Source organism: Artemia franciscana, chromosome 12 (genome assembly GCF_032884065.1).
Source record: "Artemia franciscana chromosome 12, ASM3288406v1, whole genome shotgun sequence".
Lineage (NCBI taxonomy): Eukaryota > Metazoa > Arthropoda > Branchiopoda > Anostraca > Artemiidae > Artemia > Artemia franciscana.
The window spans coordinates 16,118,394-16,133,540 of record NC_088874.1 but is presented as its reverse complement, the minus strand read 5'-3'; the positions used below and the strand labels follow the sequence as shown (position 1 = coordinate 16,133,540).

At 35.5% G+C, this 15,147-nt stretch overlaps 2 protein-coding genes across 2 annotated transcripts in view; one reads left to right on the top strand and one right to left on the bottom strand.

Annotated features, from left to right (window-relative positions):
- LOC136033753 (myosin-11-like) overlaps positions 1 to 15,147 on the bottom strand; it is a gene marked incomplete in the record, with an annotated part of 73,257 nt that overhangs the window by 35,889 nt on the left and 22,221 nt on the right.
- On the top strand, positions 5,837 to 14,343 carry LOC136033750 (uncharacterized). The gene is made up of 2 exons (XM_065714646.1): positions 5,837 to 5,975; positions 11,606 to 14,343. The coding sequence occupies exons 1-2, from the start codon at positions 5,970 to 5,972 to the stop codon at positions 13,391 to 13,393; spliced, it is 1,794 nt and encodes a 597-aa protein (XP_065570718.1). The 5' UTR covers positions 5,837 to 5,969; the 3' UTR covers positions 13,394 to 14,343.

Sequence of the window (15,147 nt, the reverse complement as noted above, 5' to 3'; positions counted from 1 at the left end):
CCGGCTCGTAATTACGTAACAAAAATGAATGTAAACAAATTTTGATGCGTTTTCTAAATTTTTCTTTATAAAAAACGAAAAGAATCCTTTTGTAATCCCCCCACAACGACAAATTAGGAGGAGATCAATACCTCGCATTTTATACTAAAATATTTTTTAGTAATTTCAACTATTTATTCTACGACCTTTCTGATTCAGGGGTCATTCTTAAAGAATTGGGACAAAACTGAAGATTTAGCGTAAAGAGCGAGGTATTAACGACGGGACAAACCCCCTCATATACATATTAAGTATATAAGAATATAAAAGTTTGTTACGTAAGTTACTTCTTAAGTTACGTATATTTTTTACTAATAAAAATGTTCGTTAAAAATTAAAAGTTCTAGTTGCCTTTTTAAGTAGCCGAAAAATTGGAGGACAACTCGGCCTCCTTCCCCACCCCTTATTTCTCAAAATCGTCTGATCAAAACTAAGAGAAAGCCATTTAGCCAAAAAAAAGTATTAATATGCAAATTTCATTTTAATAACTTATGTGCGGAGAGCCAAAATCAAACATGCATTAATTCAAAAACGGTCAGAAATTAAATAAAAAGTTTGATTAAGTTTTTGATTAAGCTTAGTAAATTATTCCTTAATAATTTATTATTTTTTACTTGGTCATTTTGTAGCATACTTGTCGGGAAAGCCGATTCATCCAACTATCCTAGTACAACATAGTATATCAAAGAAAAAGAAAAAGAAATCAAAATCGTCCATTTCCACCTGATACATAGTTATTGGTACAAACTGTCGTCTTGCAGGTTTTTGCAACTACGAGCAATACAGAAAATACCGAGTTTTTTCTAATGAATACACTTCTCTCTTCATTACTAATTTATTATTAAATAAAAAAAAAACTAATTTTTTTAGCTGAAAGTAAGGAGCGACATTAAAACTTAAAACGAACAGAAATTACTCCGTATATGAAATGAGTGGTCCCCTCCGCAAACCCTCGCTCTTTATGCTAAAGTTTGACTCTGCCACAATTCTACTTTTTGAAACAATTTAAAGCTTTAGCGTAAAGAGCGAGGGATTGCGGAGGGGACAACTCATTTCATATACGGAGTAATTTCTGTTCGTTTTAAGTTTTAATGTCGCTCCTTACTTTCAGCTAAAAAAATTAGTTTTTTTTTATTTAATTTCTGAACGTTTTTGAATTAATGCATGTTTGGTTTTGGCTCTCCGCACATAAATTATTAAAATGAAACTTGTATATTAATTCTTTTTTTGGCTAAATGGCTTTCTCTTAGTTTTCATCAGACGATTTTGAGAAATAAGGGGCGGAGAAGGAGGCCTAGTTGCCCTCCAATTTTTCGGTTACTTAAAAAGGCAACTAGAACTTTTAATTTTTAATGAACGTTTTTATTAGTAAAAAATACACGTAACTTAAGAATTAACTTACGTAACAAACTTTCATAACCTTATATTTTTATTATGTATACGAGGGGGTTTGTACCCTCGTTAATACCTCGCTCTTTACACTAAATCGTAAGTTTTGTCCCAATTCTTTAAGAATGACCCCTGAATCAGAAAGGCCGTAGAATAAATAGTTGAAGTTACTAAAAATACTTTAGCATAAAGAGCAAGGTATTTATCTCCTCCATCTCTGTTCGTTTTAAGTTTCAATGCTACTTCTTCCTTTCATTTGAAAAAACGTTTTCATGTTTATTTTTCATTGTTTTCTTATAGTAATGCTAGAGAACCCTGCGGCCTTTTCATTGAATTTCTCTTCCCCCATGACAGATTCCTCCAAGGAAAGATCCTCCAACATAGCCCCCTCTCCTCAGCCCCACCCCCAAACAAAATAAAATCCCCCTGAAAACGTCTGTAAACTTCCCAATAACCATTACTATATGTAAACACTGGTCAAAGTTTGTAACTTGCAGCCCCTCCCCCAGGGATTGTGGCGGAGTAAGTCATCCCCAAAGACATAGTTATTATGGTTTTCGACTATGCTGAACAAAATGGCTATCTCAAAATTTTGATCCGTTGACTTTGGGAAAAAAATGAGCGTGGGAGGGGGCCTAGATGCCCTCCAATTTTTTTGGTCACTTAAAAAGGGCACTAGAACTTTCCATTTCCGTTAGAATGAGCCCTCTTGCGACATTCTAGGACCACTTGGTCGATACGATGACCCCTGGGGAAAAGAAAAAAAAAAAAAAAAAAAACAAATAAACACACACCCGTGATTTGTCTTCTGACAAAAAATACAAAATTCCACATTTTTGTAGATAGGAGCTTGAAATTTCTATAGTAGGGTTCTCTGATACGCTGAATCTGATGGTGTCATTTTCGTTAAGATCCTACGACTTTTAGGGGGTGTTTCTCCGTATTTTCGTAAACAAGGCAAATTTTCTCAGGCTCGTAACTTTTGATGGGTAAGACTAAACTAGATGAAACTTACATATTTAAAATCAGCATTAAAATGCGATTCTTTTGATGTAGCTATTGATATCAAAATTCAATTTTTTAGAGTTTTGGTTACTATTGAGCCGGGTCGCTCCTTACTACAGTTCGTTACCACGAACTGTTTGATAATCTTTCTAAATCTTCGTAAAGGGCCATTCAGGGTATTACAGGTGCGCTCAAAAGTAATAAAAGTGCTTTGACCATTTGCCTAATTTTGAAAATTCTTCTATTTCAAGTCAGGGTGTTATGGGTATGAAACAAAGTGGCAGGTTTTTGGTGAAAAATCATTACAAAATCTTGAACCGATGTGACACCGTAACTTCTTGGAGTCAAGAAGAACATCCTGACGTTTTTCTTATTTGATGATTTTCTACTACTTTAAGCAACCGATTCGGCCGTATGAGGTGCTTTCAAAACCCACTCAAGTTAAAATAGTCAAACAGTTCGTGGTAACGAACTGTAGTAAGGAGCGACCCGGCTCAATAGTAACCAAAACTCTAAAAAATTGAATTTTGATATCAATAGCTACATCAAAAGAATCGCATTTTAATGCTGATTTTAAATATATAAGTTTCATCAAGTTTAGTCTTACCCATCAAAACTTACGAGCCTGAGAAAATTTGCCTTGTTTAAAAAATAGGAGGAAACACCCCCTAAAAGTCTTATAATCTTAACGAAAATGACACCATCAGATTCACCGTATCAGAGAACCCTATTGTAGAAGTTTCAAGCTCCTATCTACAAAAATGTGGAATTTTGTATTTTTTGCCAGAAGACAAATCACGGGTGCGTGTTTATTTGTTTGTTCTTTGTTTTTTTTTTTTTTTTCCCAGGGGTCATCGTATCGACCAAGTGGTCCTAGAATGTCGCAAGAGGGCTCATTCTTACGGAAATGAAAAGTTCTAGTGCCCTTTTTAAGCGACCAAAAAATTGGAGGGCATCTAGGCCCCCTCCCACACTCATTTTTTTTACCAAAGTCAACGGATCAAAATTTTGAGATAGCCATTTTGTTCAGCATAGTCGAAAACCATAATAACTGTGTCTTTGGGGATGACTTACTCCCCCACAATCCCTGGGGGAGGGGCTGCAAGTTGCAAACTTTGACCAGTGTTTACATATAGTAATGGTTATTGGGAAGCGTACAGACGTTTTCAGGCGGATTTTATTTTGTTTGGGGGTGGGGTTGAGGGGAGGGGGCTATGTTGGAGGATCTTTCCTTGGAGGAATCTGTCATGAGGGAAGAAAAATTCAATGGAAAGGGCGCAGGATTTTCTAGCATTACTATAAGAAAACAATGAAAAATAAACATGAAAACGTTTTTTCAAATGAAAGGAAGAAGTAGCATTGAAACTTAAAACGAACAGAGATTATTACGCATATGAGGGGTTCTAAAAATACTTTAGCATAAAGAGCGAGGTATTTAGGAGGAGATAAATACCTCGCTCTTTATGCTAAAGTATTTTTAGTAATTTCAACTATTTATTCTACGGCCTTTCTGATTCAGGGGTCATTCTTAAAGAATTGGGACAAAACTTACGATTTAGTGTAAAGAGCGAGGTATTAACGAGGGTACAAACCCCCTCGTATACATAATAAAAATATAAGATTATGAAAGTTTGTTACGTAAGTTAATTCTTAAGTTACGTATATTTTTTACTAATAAAAATGTTCGTTAAAAATTAAAAGTTTTAGTTGCCTTTTTAAGTAACCGAAAAATTGGAGGGCAACTAGGCCTCCATCTCCACCCCTTATTTCTCAAAATCGTCTGATCAAAACTAAGAGAAAGCCATTTAGCCCAAAAAAGAATTAATATACAAATTTAATTTTAATAATTTATGTGCGGAGAGCCAAAACCAAACATGCATTAATTCAAAAACGTTCCGAAATTAAATAAAAAAAAAACTAATTTTTTTAGCTGAAAGTAAGGAGCGACATTAAAACTTAAAACGAACAGAATTACTCTGTATATGAAATGGGTTGTCCCCTCCGCAATCCCTCGCTCTTTAGGCTAAAGTTTGACTCTTTGCCACAATTCTACTTTTTAAAACAATTAAAAGCTTTAGCGTAAAGAGCGAGGGATTGCAGAGGGGACAACCCATTTCATATACGGAGTAATTTCTGTTCGTTTTAAGTTTTAATGTCGCTCCTTACTTTCAGCTAAAAAAATTAGTTTTTTTTTATTTAATTCAGGACAAAGAGAATGGAAAACTCGTACGAGTCGGATCTTTGGCGATTTAACATTAGAAGACAGGGATTAAAAACCACTAGCACCACTGACATTCGGTGATAGGGGAAGCATTGAATAGAACACAACTGATAAGCCCAAAGTACTGAAAGAGAGAGGTGATACCGAACTCTCACCTGTCATTTATGTCACCTGACAGTTTATAAGTGGCCACAGAATTCCTGTGTTGTTTTAAAGTCAATTTTCTGTGAATAAGCAGCGCTACAGCGAAGTGCACCTGGGACTTTGACGAAAAATCCTGTCATTCAACAAAAATCATGTTTTTGTTAAGAAAAAAAATTACTAAGTCATATTTTATTGCAATCCCTTGCAGTATGCACCACTAGTCCCGGGCCCAGTGGGTCTATATGTAAATTCAGGCCTGAGCATACCGTCGATGAAAAAGAAAGAAATGAAAAAAACTGGTTAATTGATATAGTTAGTCTACATTGTTACAGAAATAAAGCTAGAATTTCTTTGTAAGTGATATTAAAACAACCTATTTTCAAGAATAATTCTACGCCAAAACCAAGCGTTCCCTAAGTAGGCCTAGGATTGGAAGGGAATGTTGGTAATTCTTGTATTTATGATGAGCTTGGATGCGGCTTGAATGTACAACAAGAATAAAAGAGTAAGTTTCTTTGCCCTGCGTAAATATTAAGGCACCTGGAAAGACTATATCACTGACATTCCTGAAAGCAAATTTTTATTTTCGAAAGAATAGAACTATGATATATAAAATATACGCAAACAAAAGGGCACTTAAGTAGATGGGAGCAGTCACCGGAAATTAATAAAAACAGTATGAAAATTCTACCTTGATGGATACTAATAGTTTTTAATCTATGACTTTGCAACTTTTCTTCTATTTGGGCTTTAATTCGCTTCAGACTTGCAGCGCAAGTAATGATTATTCATCACGCTTTTAATATCCTATATTACTGTATGGTCAGAATATTTTGGCGTTCCGCTTAACGAAGCAGCGTGTAAATCCAAATTACGAGCGCAATTGGCATATCATGACCAATCATTTTTAATAAGGATAGTTTTGTTTTTTCCCGGGTAGAAATAAAAATCAAGGACCTGTTATACATCGTCCACCGCCCTTTCTCGCGTGACTGGAGCGTCCAGGTACCTCTGGATTCCAGTATTAAGTTTGAAGATGAACTTGAAAAATTAAAAAAGAAAAATATTTTTGCAACGTGGGCGCGGTCAGTATAAATGGATGCGAATGTAATACACATATCAGTCTTAAAGTGACAGTCAGTAAGGAAAAGTAAGAAGAGAGTTTAGTCAAATGAAGGTTAGCATTTATGAGTTCATTACAGGGAAGAAAAACAGCCTTAGTTTTAGACATAAATGAAAATAAAAATGAAAAATCAAGACTTTGCAATGAAAAGACCACATAAACTACCGAATAAATTTACATTGGCAAGAAAATTCACTTAGAGCCATAATAAGAAGGGAGGGTTCTTGCGAAAAGAGGCTGTTCTCCTAATCCGAAATTTTTTATCCACATAGGTACCTTTGACCTTTTCCCCCAACCCTGAAAAATGCTAACATCACTAATCGCAAAATCTTACGAAATTCTAGGAAAATAATTATTCAAATAGTCAAAGCTTCTATATTCTTTCTTAGGTACTTATCTTTTAGCCAGTACACAGTCGAGAATTTGGATCTACAAGTACAGGGTTGAAACAACTGAGACACTTGGGAGATACATAGGTTATAAATAATTTAGACTGTATATTTGCACATTAGGGGGGTTGGGGGTTAAGTATAGCGGGACTGCTTGCAAAATGTAACCTAACCGAAATACCAACTAAATATTTGTTAAAACATAGCTACAATGAATTTTTCCACTGGACCGAAGCTAATGGTCTCAGTATACAAACAGCAATAAACCTGTTATCGTCTGATTTTATAGATCCAAATTCTCCAGTGTGTAGACTAATGGCTAACAGATAAGTACCTTTTCTTTTACTAATTGTACGAATTCTCGCATTTCCCAAATCGCCAAAAGTTATTAGGATGGGACAAAAAGAAAAGAGAAAATGCACCAAATAATTATTTAATATATTCAATATTGATAATTTTGAATTATAATATATAGTTGACAAATTTTCAACAAAATTAAACAGAATTACCATAGAACTGGCAATCTTTTTAAAACGAACTTAAATCATAAAATATTTCAATCAAAATTTTGCTATTTCTACTGTCCAATCGAAGATTTTAGTGCCGCTTTTTTTTGTGAAAATTTAATTACAAAGCCTCTTGTTTTTCTCTTTAGTAGTCCTGTTTTAAACTAGTTCCTTAATGTGTAACTAAAATTAAGTTTAAATTAGAAAATTATTTGCAAACATGACGAATTTTTATGACACGAGTTTATTATAAATTCGCATTAGAATAAAGGCAATTCTCTTTGATTGCAGGACTGGAATTCTTTGTGTAAAAAAAGAAAACAAAACAAAAAAAGAACACTCAACTAACCATATTAAATAATGAGCAATGCCCACACTGATATTCTAGCCTGTCTGCATAGTCAGAAAAAAAAGTTATTAACCTTGATTCCTCCTGAGCGTCATCCGAGTTCCTAACGGTGTATTGAAAACACAAAAATAAAAATGTCTCCCTTTCTTATCAAGGCTTAAAGATTTGTAACCTCCACATATACTAATGATAGGATATGAAAAGTAAAAATCCAGATACAAAGGCTCAAGCGCATGTCCGAGGGGGAGGGTGGTGACCCATTAATAAACAAATACAGAACCATGCAAATTATATGGCAAATTGGGAACATTTGAAATCTCTGGGGACACGCAAACCGGCCCATGCACGCGTGTCTGCTAATGCTGTGAAGTGGTGAAGATTTGAAACAGCATTTAAAGATTCAAGACTCGTGGTACCCAAAACAGTCCGTAAACACAGTATATATCCTCCTCGGTCTTTCGAAGCACCCATGTTTCAGAATCATACTTGATCCATCACTGCAGCTTCTAATATTCTGATTTTGGTTCGCAAAGTTATCTTCCTATTTTTTTTAACTATTTTCAACTCTGAAAAATCACCCAGAGCCTTAGCTATTCTACTTTTAACATCTTCACTGCATTCACCTTCTTTACTAATAATACTTTCTAGGTGAGTGAAGCTATCTAAGTAAGTAAGCTCAATCTTCTCGTTACCCAACATCGTCTCTTCAGAATTATTCCCAGTCTAAGCAACTTCGTCTTCTTAATATTGATTTTCGAGCCCTTTTTTACACCTCAAGCTGTCAAAACGGGCAGCTTTACTTTCCCATTTGATCCCATGCTCTTCCATAGCCTTTGCTGTGTTCTTTAGGACAAAGCCCTTCAAAATGGTCCATATAAATACGGATGAAACGCAACCTTGCTTAACTCCTGATTCAATATGAAACCAGCTACTCACCTTATTTCCTACCTTAACCGCAGCGATGTTATTCTCTTACATAGCACTAATCACTTTAATGTATTTATCTGATACCATAAAAAGATAAGACCTTCGCTAAAGCTCTTCTATCAGTTGAACCAAACGCTTGCTCATAATCTATAAAATTAACGATTAAAGGAGTATGATGATTCAGTCTCTTCTCAATTATTCATCCAAGAATGAAAATTTGGTCGACACATCCTCTACCCTTCATTAAACCTTTACCTACAACGTCTCTAGTCTAAAAAGTATCATCATACCAAGTAATGTGCTTCCTACAGAGACCATGCTAATGCCACTATAATTACCACACTCACTATTATTAAATTTCTTATTGGAAGGTTTAATTAAAAGTTTTCCCAATGTCACTAGGTAGTTCCCTTTGAAAAATATATTCAAAATCTTCACTAATTTATTGTTAATTTTGCAACCACTATATTAAAAAAAAAACTTATTTACCACACTATCAGGATCTGAGGCCTCATTGAACATATGAAAGTAGAGAAGAAGTCGCAAAATTTCGATTTTTGGGGGTGAAGGATCACAGTCGAGAAGTGCCTAGTCCCTCCTGGTATGGCCCATACCGGCAATTAGTTAATCCATGGTAGCAATAATTAAATTAATTTACTCAGATTATCGAAATTGAGCATATTAATGAGAAATGTGAATAATACGAAATTAAAAAAAAATTAAACCATAAAAATTCTCATGTTTCCCAAAAGCAAGACCCGTTTGTATTTTAGATTTTATTTTCTTTTATATACAGAATAAGATAGGCTGCTTAATCTTTCAATTGAATCATCGCTTTCTTTTTTACTTTTTTTTTCTGTGATTAACACGTCTGATTGCCACCAAAAAAACCGAACGGGAAGTTTAGTAATAAGCCAGTGTTTAAAAACGTTACTTTAGAGAGGTTCAGTTACAATTGTTGTGGTATATCTGATTACCTGGACCACAGAAAACTAAAAATGCGTTAATGTTTTCGCCTCTCACCCCCCCCCCTTCCCTTATTAAAAGATCATTAAAGAGACATTTGTTTCTTAATGAAAACTAAATAGATAGCATAAATTGATAACTTAAATAGCGGGTTAATTCCAATTAATTTGCTATTTTTGCCAATATTTTTGAAAGGAAGAAAAAGTTTAAAAGAAAGAAACCATTCGTGGAAACGAATTAGCAATTAGACTAAAAAACTGTTTTTTACTAATATTGATATAGAATAAAAGAATTCCTGGAAGTTTGAATACTATCACTTATTTAGGAAATAATGAAAAAGTAAACAATTATTAGGAGATATATTATGTTTTTAATAAAGCCACAGCGACAATCCAGTCTTTCGGGGAGACAGGTTGAATGGCGGCAACAGTGCCGTTTTTATGATAATTCATGCTGGTTATAGTTTTATTTAAGGTTCATTTTAATTTTAGTTCGTTATAAGGGCATGTTTATTAAGAGAGGCTCACTCCAGCTCATTCCTCCCTTTATAAGTTTTGCTAATGAATGACGTTAACTTAGTTTACTTTTAAAAAAAAAAAAAACAGGCAAAGTTTTCTTGCTTTATCAAAGAATGACCCCTTCACTATCCAACTATGTTAGGGAATTATAAGAACTTGCTGCAATAGTTCAGCAGGAATGAAGCTTTCTTAATAAAACAGGCCTAAAGTTAATTTCCTCTTTCTTAGTGATTCTTGCTTAATGTAGGTTTGATCCCTTATACGTGGCAATTTCTGCTCGTTTCACTTTGCTTTTCAAGAAAACATTCGCTTTTTTTATTTAATTTCTGTTTATTTCTTAATTGACGCGTTTCTATATTATATCATTGCAGTAATGTTCGCTAGGTAATGGTAATGGTAGGCATGACAAAACAAATTCCCGAAATAGGGGCGCTCTCCTTTGAAACTTATCGTGAACCCTCCTCTTCCCCCTCAAAGTCTATTTGTGGACCTTTTGATTTGGATCTGTAAGCATAGATCCTTCGTTATATGTTACCATGGACGTCCAGTGTGTTTAATGAATAGTAGGTTACCCTTCAATCAGTATAAGTCCTCGGAAAATAACAACAAAAAACAATTTTTTTTTAATTTTGCAATGGAATGAGTCCTCCTCTGAATTCCTATGGACATATTTTTCATATGATGATACCAATATGAAAAAACACATGTGTGAGATATAGCGCTATTTCTGAGTCTAAACTCAGTTATAACTACCACTACTGCTACTACTACCACCACTACTTTTACACATTCAAGTGTAAATCCTTACTTTTGAGTGTGCACATTCATTCATAAATAAGGGAAACCCAAAACGAGCAAAAATTACAATAGATAATCAAGTTAAGCTTAAAAGGAACAGAAAATATCATTAAAAGAACCCCAGGTCTCGTAAAGACCAGAAAGTCAATTGCGTTCTACTGACAGTAGTTGCACCCGACATGCCTTGAAAAGACCAGAACGCCATTTGCACTTACTGAAAACAATGTTTATTTCGAGCTGATAGTTTTTATTTGTCATACTGTCAAACAAAAAATAAAAGAAAAACAAATAAAATAATTAATCATCAGTTTAATTTGTATTGGTATTCATTCCTAAAAACCTCAGCAATTTTATATTTATCGATTTTATAAAAGAGAAAAAAGTTTAAAATGTATTTTGTTTTCAGTAGGACACAAATGACGTTCTGATCTTTACAAGGAAAAAGAGGTGTTAGCCCTACTCCTTTTGTGATTGTTTTTTGTTCATTTTAAGTTTAACTTAATTATTTGTTGTAATTTTGTTTGATCTGGTTTCAGTTGCCACACGTCACTCTTACTTTACATTTGATTATCAAAAGCTGTTTGATCTTCATTTCAGCAATTATGTTACAATCATTCTGTTTATATTTTCTCCAAGCCTGTCAAGGTTTGTCTATTGCTTTAATTTTTTTTCAATTTAATGTAATGGATAAATTCTGATTTCAATAGCTTCGTTAAGGATTGATTAGGCTATTAAATGCCATTAAGTATGAGGGCATTAAAACGGATGAAAAATTGAAATTGTCGTCAAATATAAGGAGGAATTTAAAATTCCAGTTTAAATAATCTTCTTTTATAAAGAAATCAAAATAAATTTTTCCTGGTAAAGAAATAATTAAATCAAGCATAATTTAATTCAGAAACGTAATCAAAGGGACAACTTCCCAAAACTACGAAATGCTCATTTCAGAAAAAGATATTTGCCTAAATATTTTTAAAACCTTTCAAGATAAGCGAAAACAGATTGAACCTACCGATAAAGCGTGACAAGGTTGAACGTTGTAGGTTACGAGTTTCAGTTTGACAAAATCCCGCATAAAGCCTTTTTCCCACAGCCGTAATGTGCTGGTAATGTAAATAACAGTTTATTGATTCAATACCAATTATTATTTTTTTAATGAGGACTGAAGTATGAAACACCACTGGCCCGTGCAGATTATTCAACAAGACTACAAGCATAATTTTTCTTCCAGGTGCTGATTCTACTGTCCTCACTGATTGCCTTGTCATGCTCACAATATTCAATCCCAGTGAATCCACCCTTGGTGCAAATTGCAAGCCCGTCCTACAGTCAAAGTCAGCTGCCTGCTGGGTCACAAGCAGGGGGAATACGACCAGTAATTTTCAACTACAAAGCAACAAAGTCCAATTCCAAATCAAATACTTATTATAAACCGAGCCCGATCCCAAACGCTGCCAAGGCTCCATTTCCTCAGCAACCACTACCAAATTTCCCAGGAAAGGCACAACAGGAGTTACCAAAAGCTCCTACATCTTTTTTTCAACAAACATCATATCAGTCAAAGATTGTGAAGCAACAAAATATAAACCCACGTCCGAACAGTATAATACCCGTGGCTAATTTGCCAGTACAGAATTCACCACCCGTAGCAAAGCCATATAGTTCAGTCAAAGGAAATGGAGGCACTGCCCAATATGTTAGTAATTCAATTCAAGGTAGTCAAGGAGGACAAAAAACTTCTTACAATACAGTGAAAACCGTGTCACAAATTTCACAACCGTCATTCTCCCCTCTGAAGCCAGTCAGCCAAAATTTCCAAACATCTATTGTGCCACAACAGGCAACAAGAGCAAAAGGTATAAAAGCACAATATAATGGGCTATCTCCGGTGCAAGGTCAAATTCCAGCTCCAGTGGACCAGTCTTTAAAGTTCGGTAAATCTTCTTATAGTGGGACGCAGTCAGGAGTGACTAAAGGTGCATTCAAGTCACAGAATGTCCAAGCTTTTTCATCTGGCCAGAACATAAAACAAGGTTACCCCAAAGAAATTCCTTCCAATCCCCAAGCCCTCATTCCTCCACCAACAGCAGGACAAGTCATATATGCGAGACCAACCCCAGCACCGGTGAAAATCAGCTATGAAACCCCATCATCGAAAGTGTCAATAAATGGAGTAACAAGCCCTTTCCAATATTCCACAACTGCTAGTCTCATCGAGGTTACAACTCCTGTTCCATTCACAAGTAATGGCTTTGATCAGTCCAATGAATACAAAGGATCAGCAGGGGGAGCCATAAGAAACGGGGGAGGCTTCCAAAATAATGCGGTTCAGCAGAATTATCGGCAAAAGTTGATTTCTGGGAGTGGTACTGAGGCAAATTTCCAACAGCCGATACCATCACCCCTAGAGCAGCCACCTCAATCTTTTGGACCAACCGAACCAGGGTATAAAGGAAACCAAGCATCAATCGTGGGTGGATCACAGTTTTCTCCCCAATCAGCTTCTTATAACAATGGTGTCCCAGCTAAAAGCCTAAACACAAAAGTTATATCAGCACCTGAAAACGCATACGGCAATGTAAATACTGCAGCAATATCATCCGCAATTAATCAGGTCAATTCGCAGTCAAGCTTTCAGAATAATAAAGAATTTAATTCACAAGTAAATCAGTTCGGTTCTCAATCAGACTACCAAAGCAAAACTACTGAAAATTTTGGTTTTAAATCTGGGAACCAGCAAGATTTTGTGAAACAGACACAGTTCGAGCAAAAGGAAAATTCTAATGCCGGGTATAAGAAACAAGTAGAATCAGCTCAAGGAAGTGAGGGACAAGAACAATTTTTCGAAGAAGTTCAAGAAAACACGCAAGTGAACAACGGCGGTAGTGGCTTTTCCAGTCTATCTGACCAAACATTTTCGAATGGTCAGTCTGAAAATGCAGGAAAGTATGGAGATCAAGGCAGTACAGTTGGTTCAGGATTTGAGCTAGAAGATGTAAGACAATATGAAAAAAGATGAGGGTTTTACTAGTGGCTTTCAATCTCCCCAACAAGTCTTACCAAGTCAAAATCAATTACCATCATTTCCAGCGAAAGAGCAGCCTTTACAACCTATAAGACCAAATCTCTCCTATCAAAACCAGCAATCAGGATTCTCTGCTCAAGACCAACGACAATATCAGAATACTAACAGCGCTAGTAGTGGAGCCCAGTTCTCCCAACAAAGTTTTCAGAGTGAATTTCAACAATCCTCTCTTCCGGAAATAGAACAACCTCTACCGCCTATACAGCCTAACTTCGCCGATCAAAATCAACAAGCGGGTCTCTTTATTCAAAATCAAGGACAGTATGAAAACAATAAGGGCATTAGCAGTGGAACACAATTTTCAGAAAATTTTGCTCAAAGTCAACAATCCTCACAACCAGTAGTAGAACAGCCCCTACCACCCATTCAGTCAAATCCTTCCTATGAAAATAATCAACTACAAAAACAAAAATTAGGAAGCTTCCAGTCCCAGAGCAATATTGTTAGCCCACCGAACGGGTTTCCTCGTCCAATTCAGCCAACCCAATCAGTTCCTGCATCTCTTCCCGCAGGATCACAAAACATATATTCGGGTACAACGGGGAGCATCCAAACCGGTTTTATGCCCTATAGATTTGCATGGACGGTAAAAGATGACTACGGTAACGATTACGGGCACGCCCAAAACAGTGACGAGTATGGAATTACAAATGGTGAGTATCGCGTCCTCCTTCCCGATGGACGCCTTCAAACAGTTATTTATAAGGTTACTCCAAGTGAGGGTTACACTGCAAATGTTGGTTATAAGCCAGTCGGAGGGAATTATGTCAGCCCAGCAAGATATAAATAGAGGCAATACGCTTGTATATTTAAACTGCAGTTGATTCTTGTTATTTGTTACGTTCTTTCGTTTTCCTTTTATATAATAAAGTTATATTTTCATATTAAGTAGCACTATTGTGGTAAACATCATCTTCGCATTAACGTTACACAATTTGACGGCAAATTAAAGTCGCGAAAACAAGAAACATGAAACTCATTGAAAGATTCTTCATTCTTGTGCAAAAGTTTTTAAAACTAATGTGCGGGAGTCTATTTACGTTTAGGAGGAGAAAAGTAGAAAAGCAACACAAAAAAGAGGGCAGAGTGATGGGAATGAAAAGGAACAAGGAACTGAATTTCGATAAACATCATAAATATGATCCCTTCCTGAATTCTGTCAGACATCAAAGCTTTGTAAACAAAGAACATGGTGAAAAGGGGGAGAGGAGAGGGGATAACAGTAAAAGTAGTCTTCAAGGGTAATTCAAAACAGATTAGCTGTCAATTAATTGGTCTTTCTCGATTTCATACCACGCATAAGCTTCATGCAAACTATTGTTGTAAAAAATCAATAAGCATGTTCCAAATTGCAATAAGAAACTAGACTATCTTGTGTCACTGTTCCATAAGAAATAGATATTCGGATAATACATATAGACGCAACAACACATGTTTTTGATTTAGGAATTTCTTATATAATTGTGGCCTGAAAACGCGTTTTTTTTTGCGTGTTTCTGACACCCGTGGAAATTCATCAGATAGGCATCCCTTCCAAGATCCGTACTTATTTGCACCTTGACTTCTTGCACACAGTGATTCTGTTACCAGATCAGAAGAAAAAAAAACATCATTTGGATTTTGCCCACGCTGTTTGAAAGTAAAAAAAGGAAGAAAAGAAATAAAAATCCGATTTATCAATGCAAGGT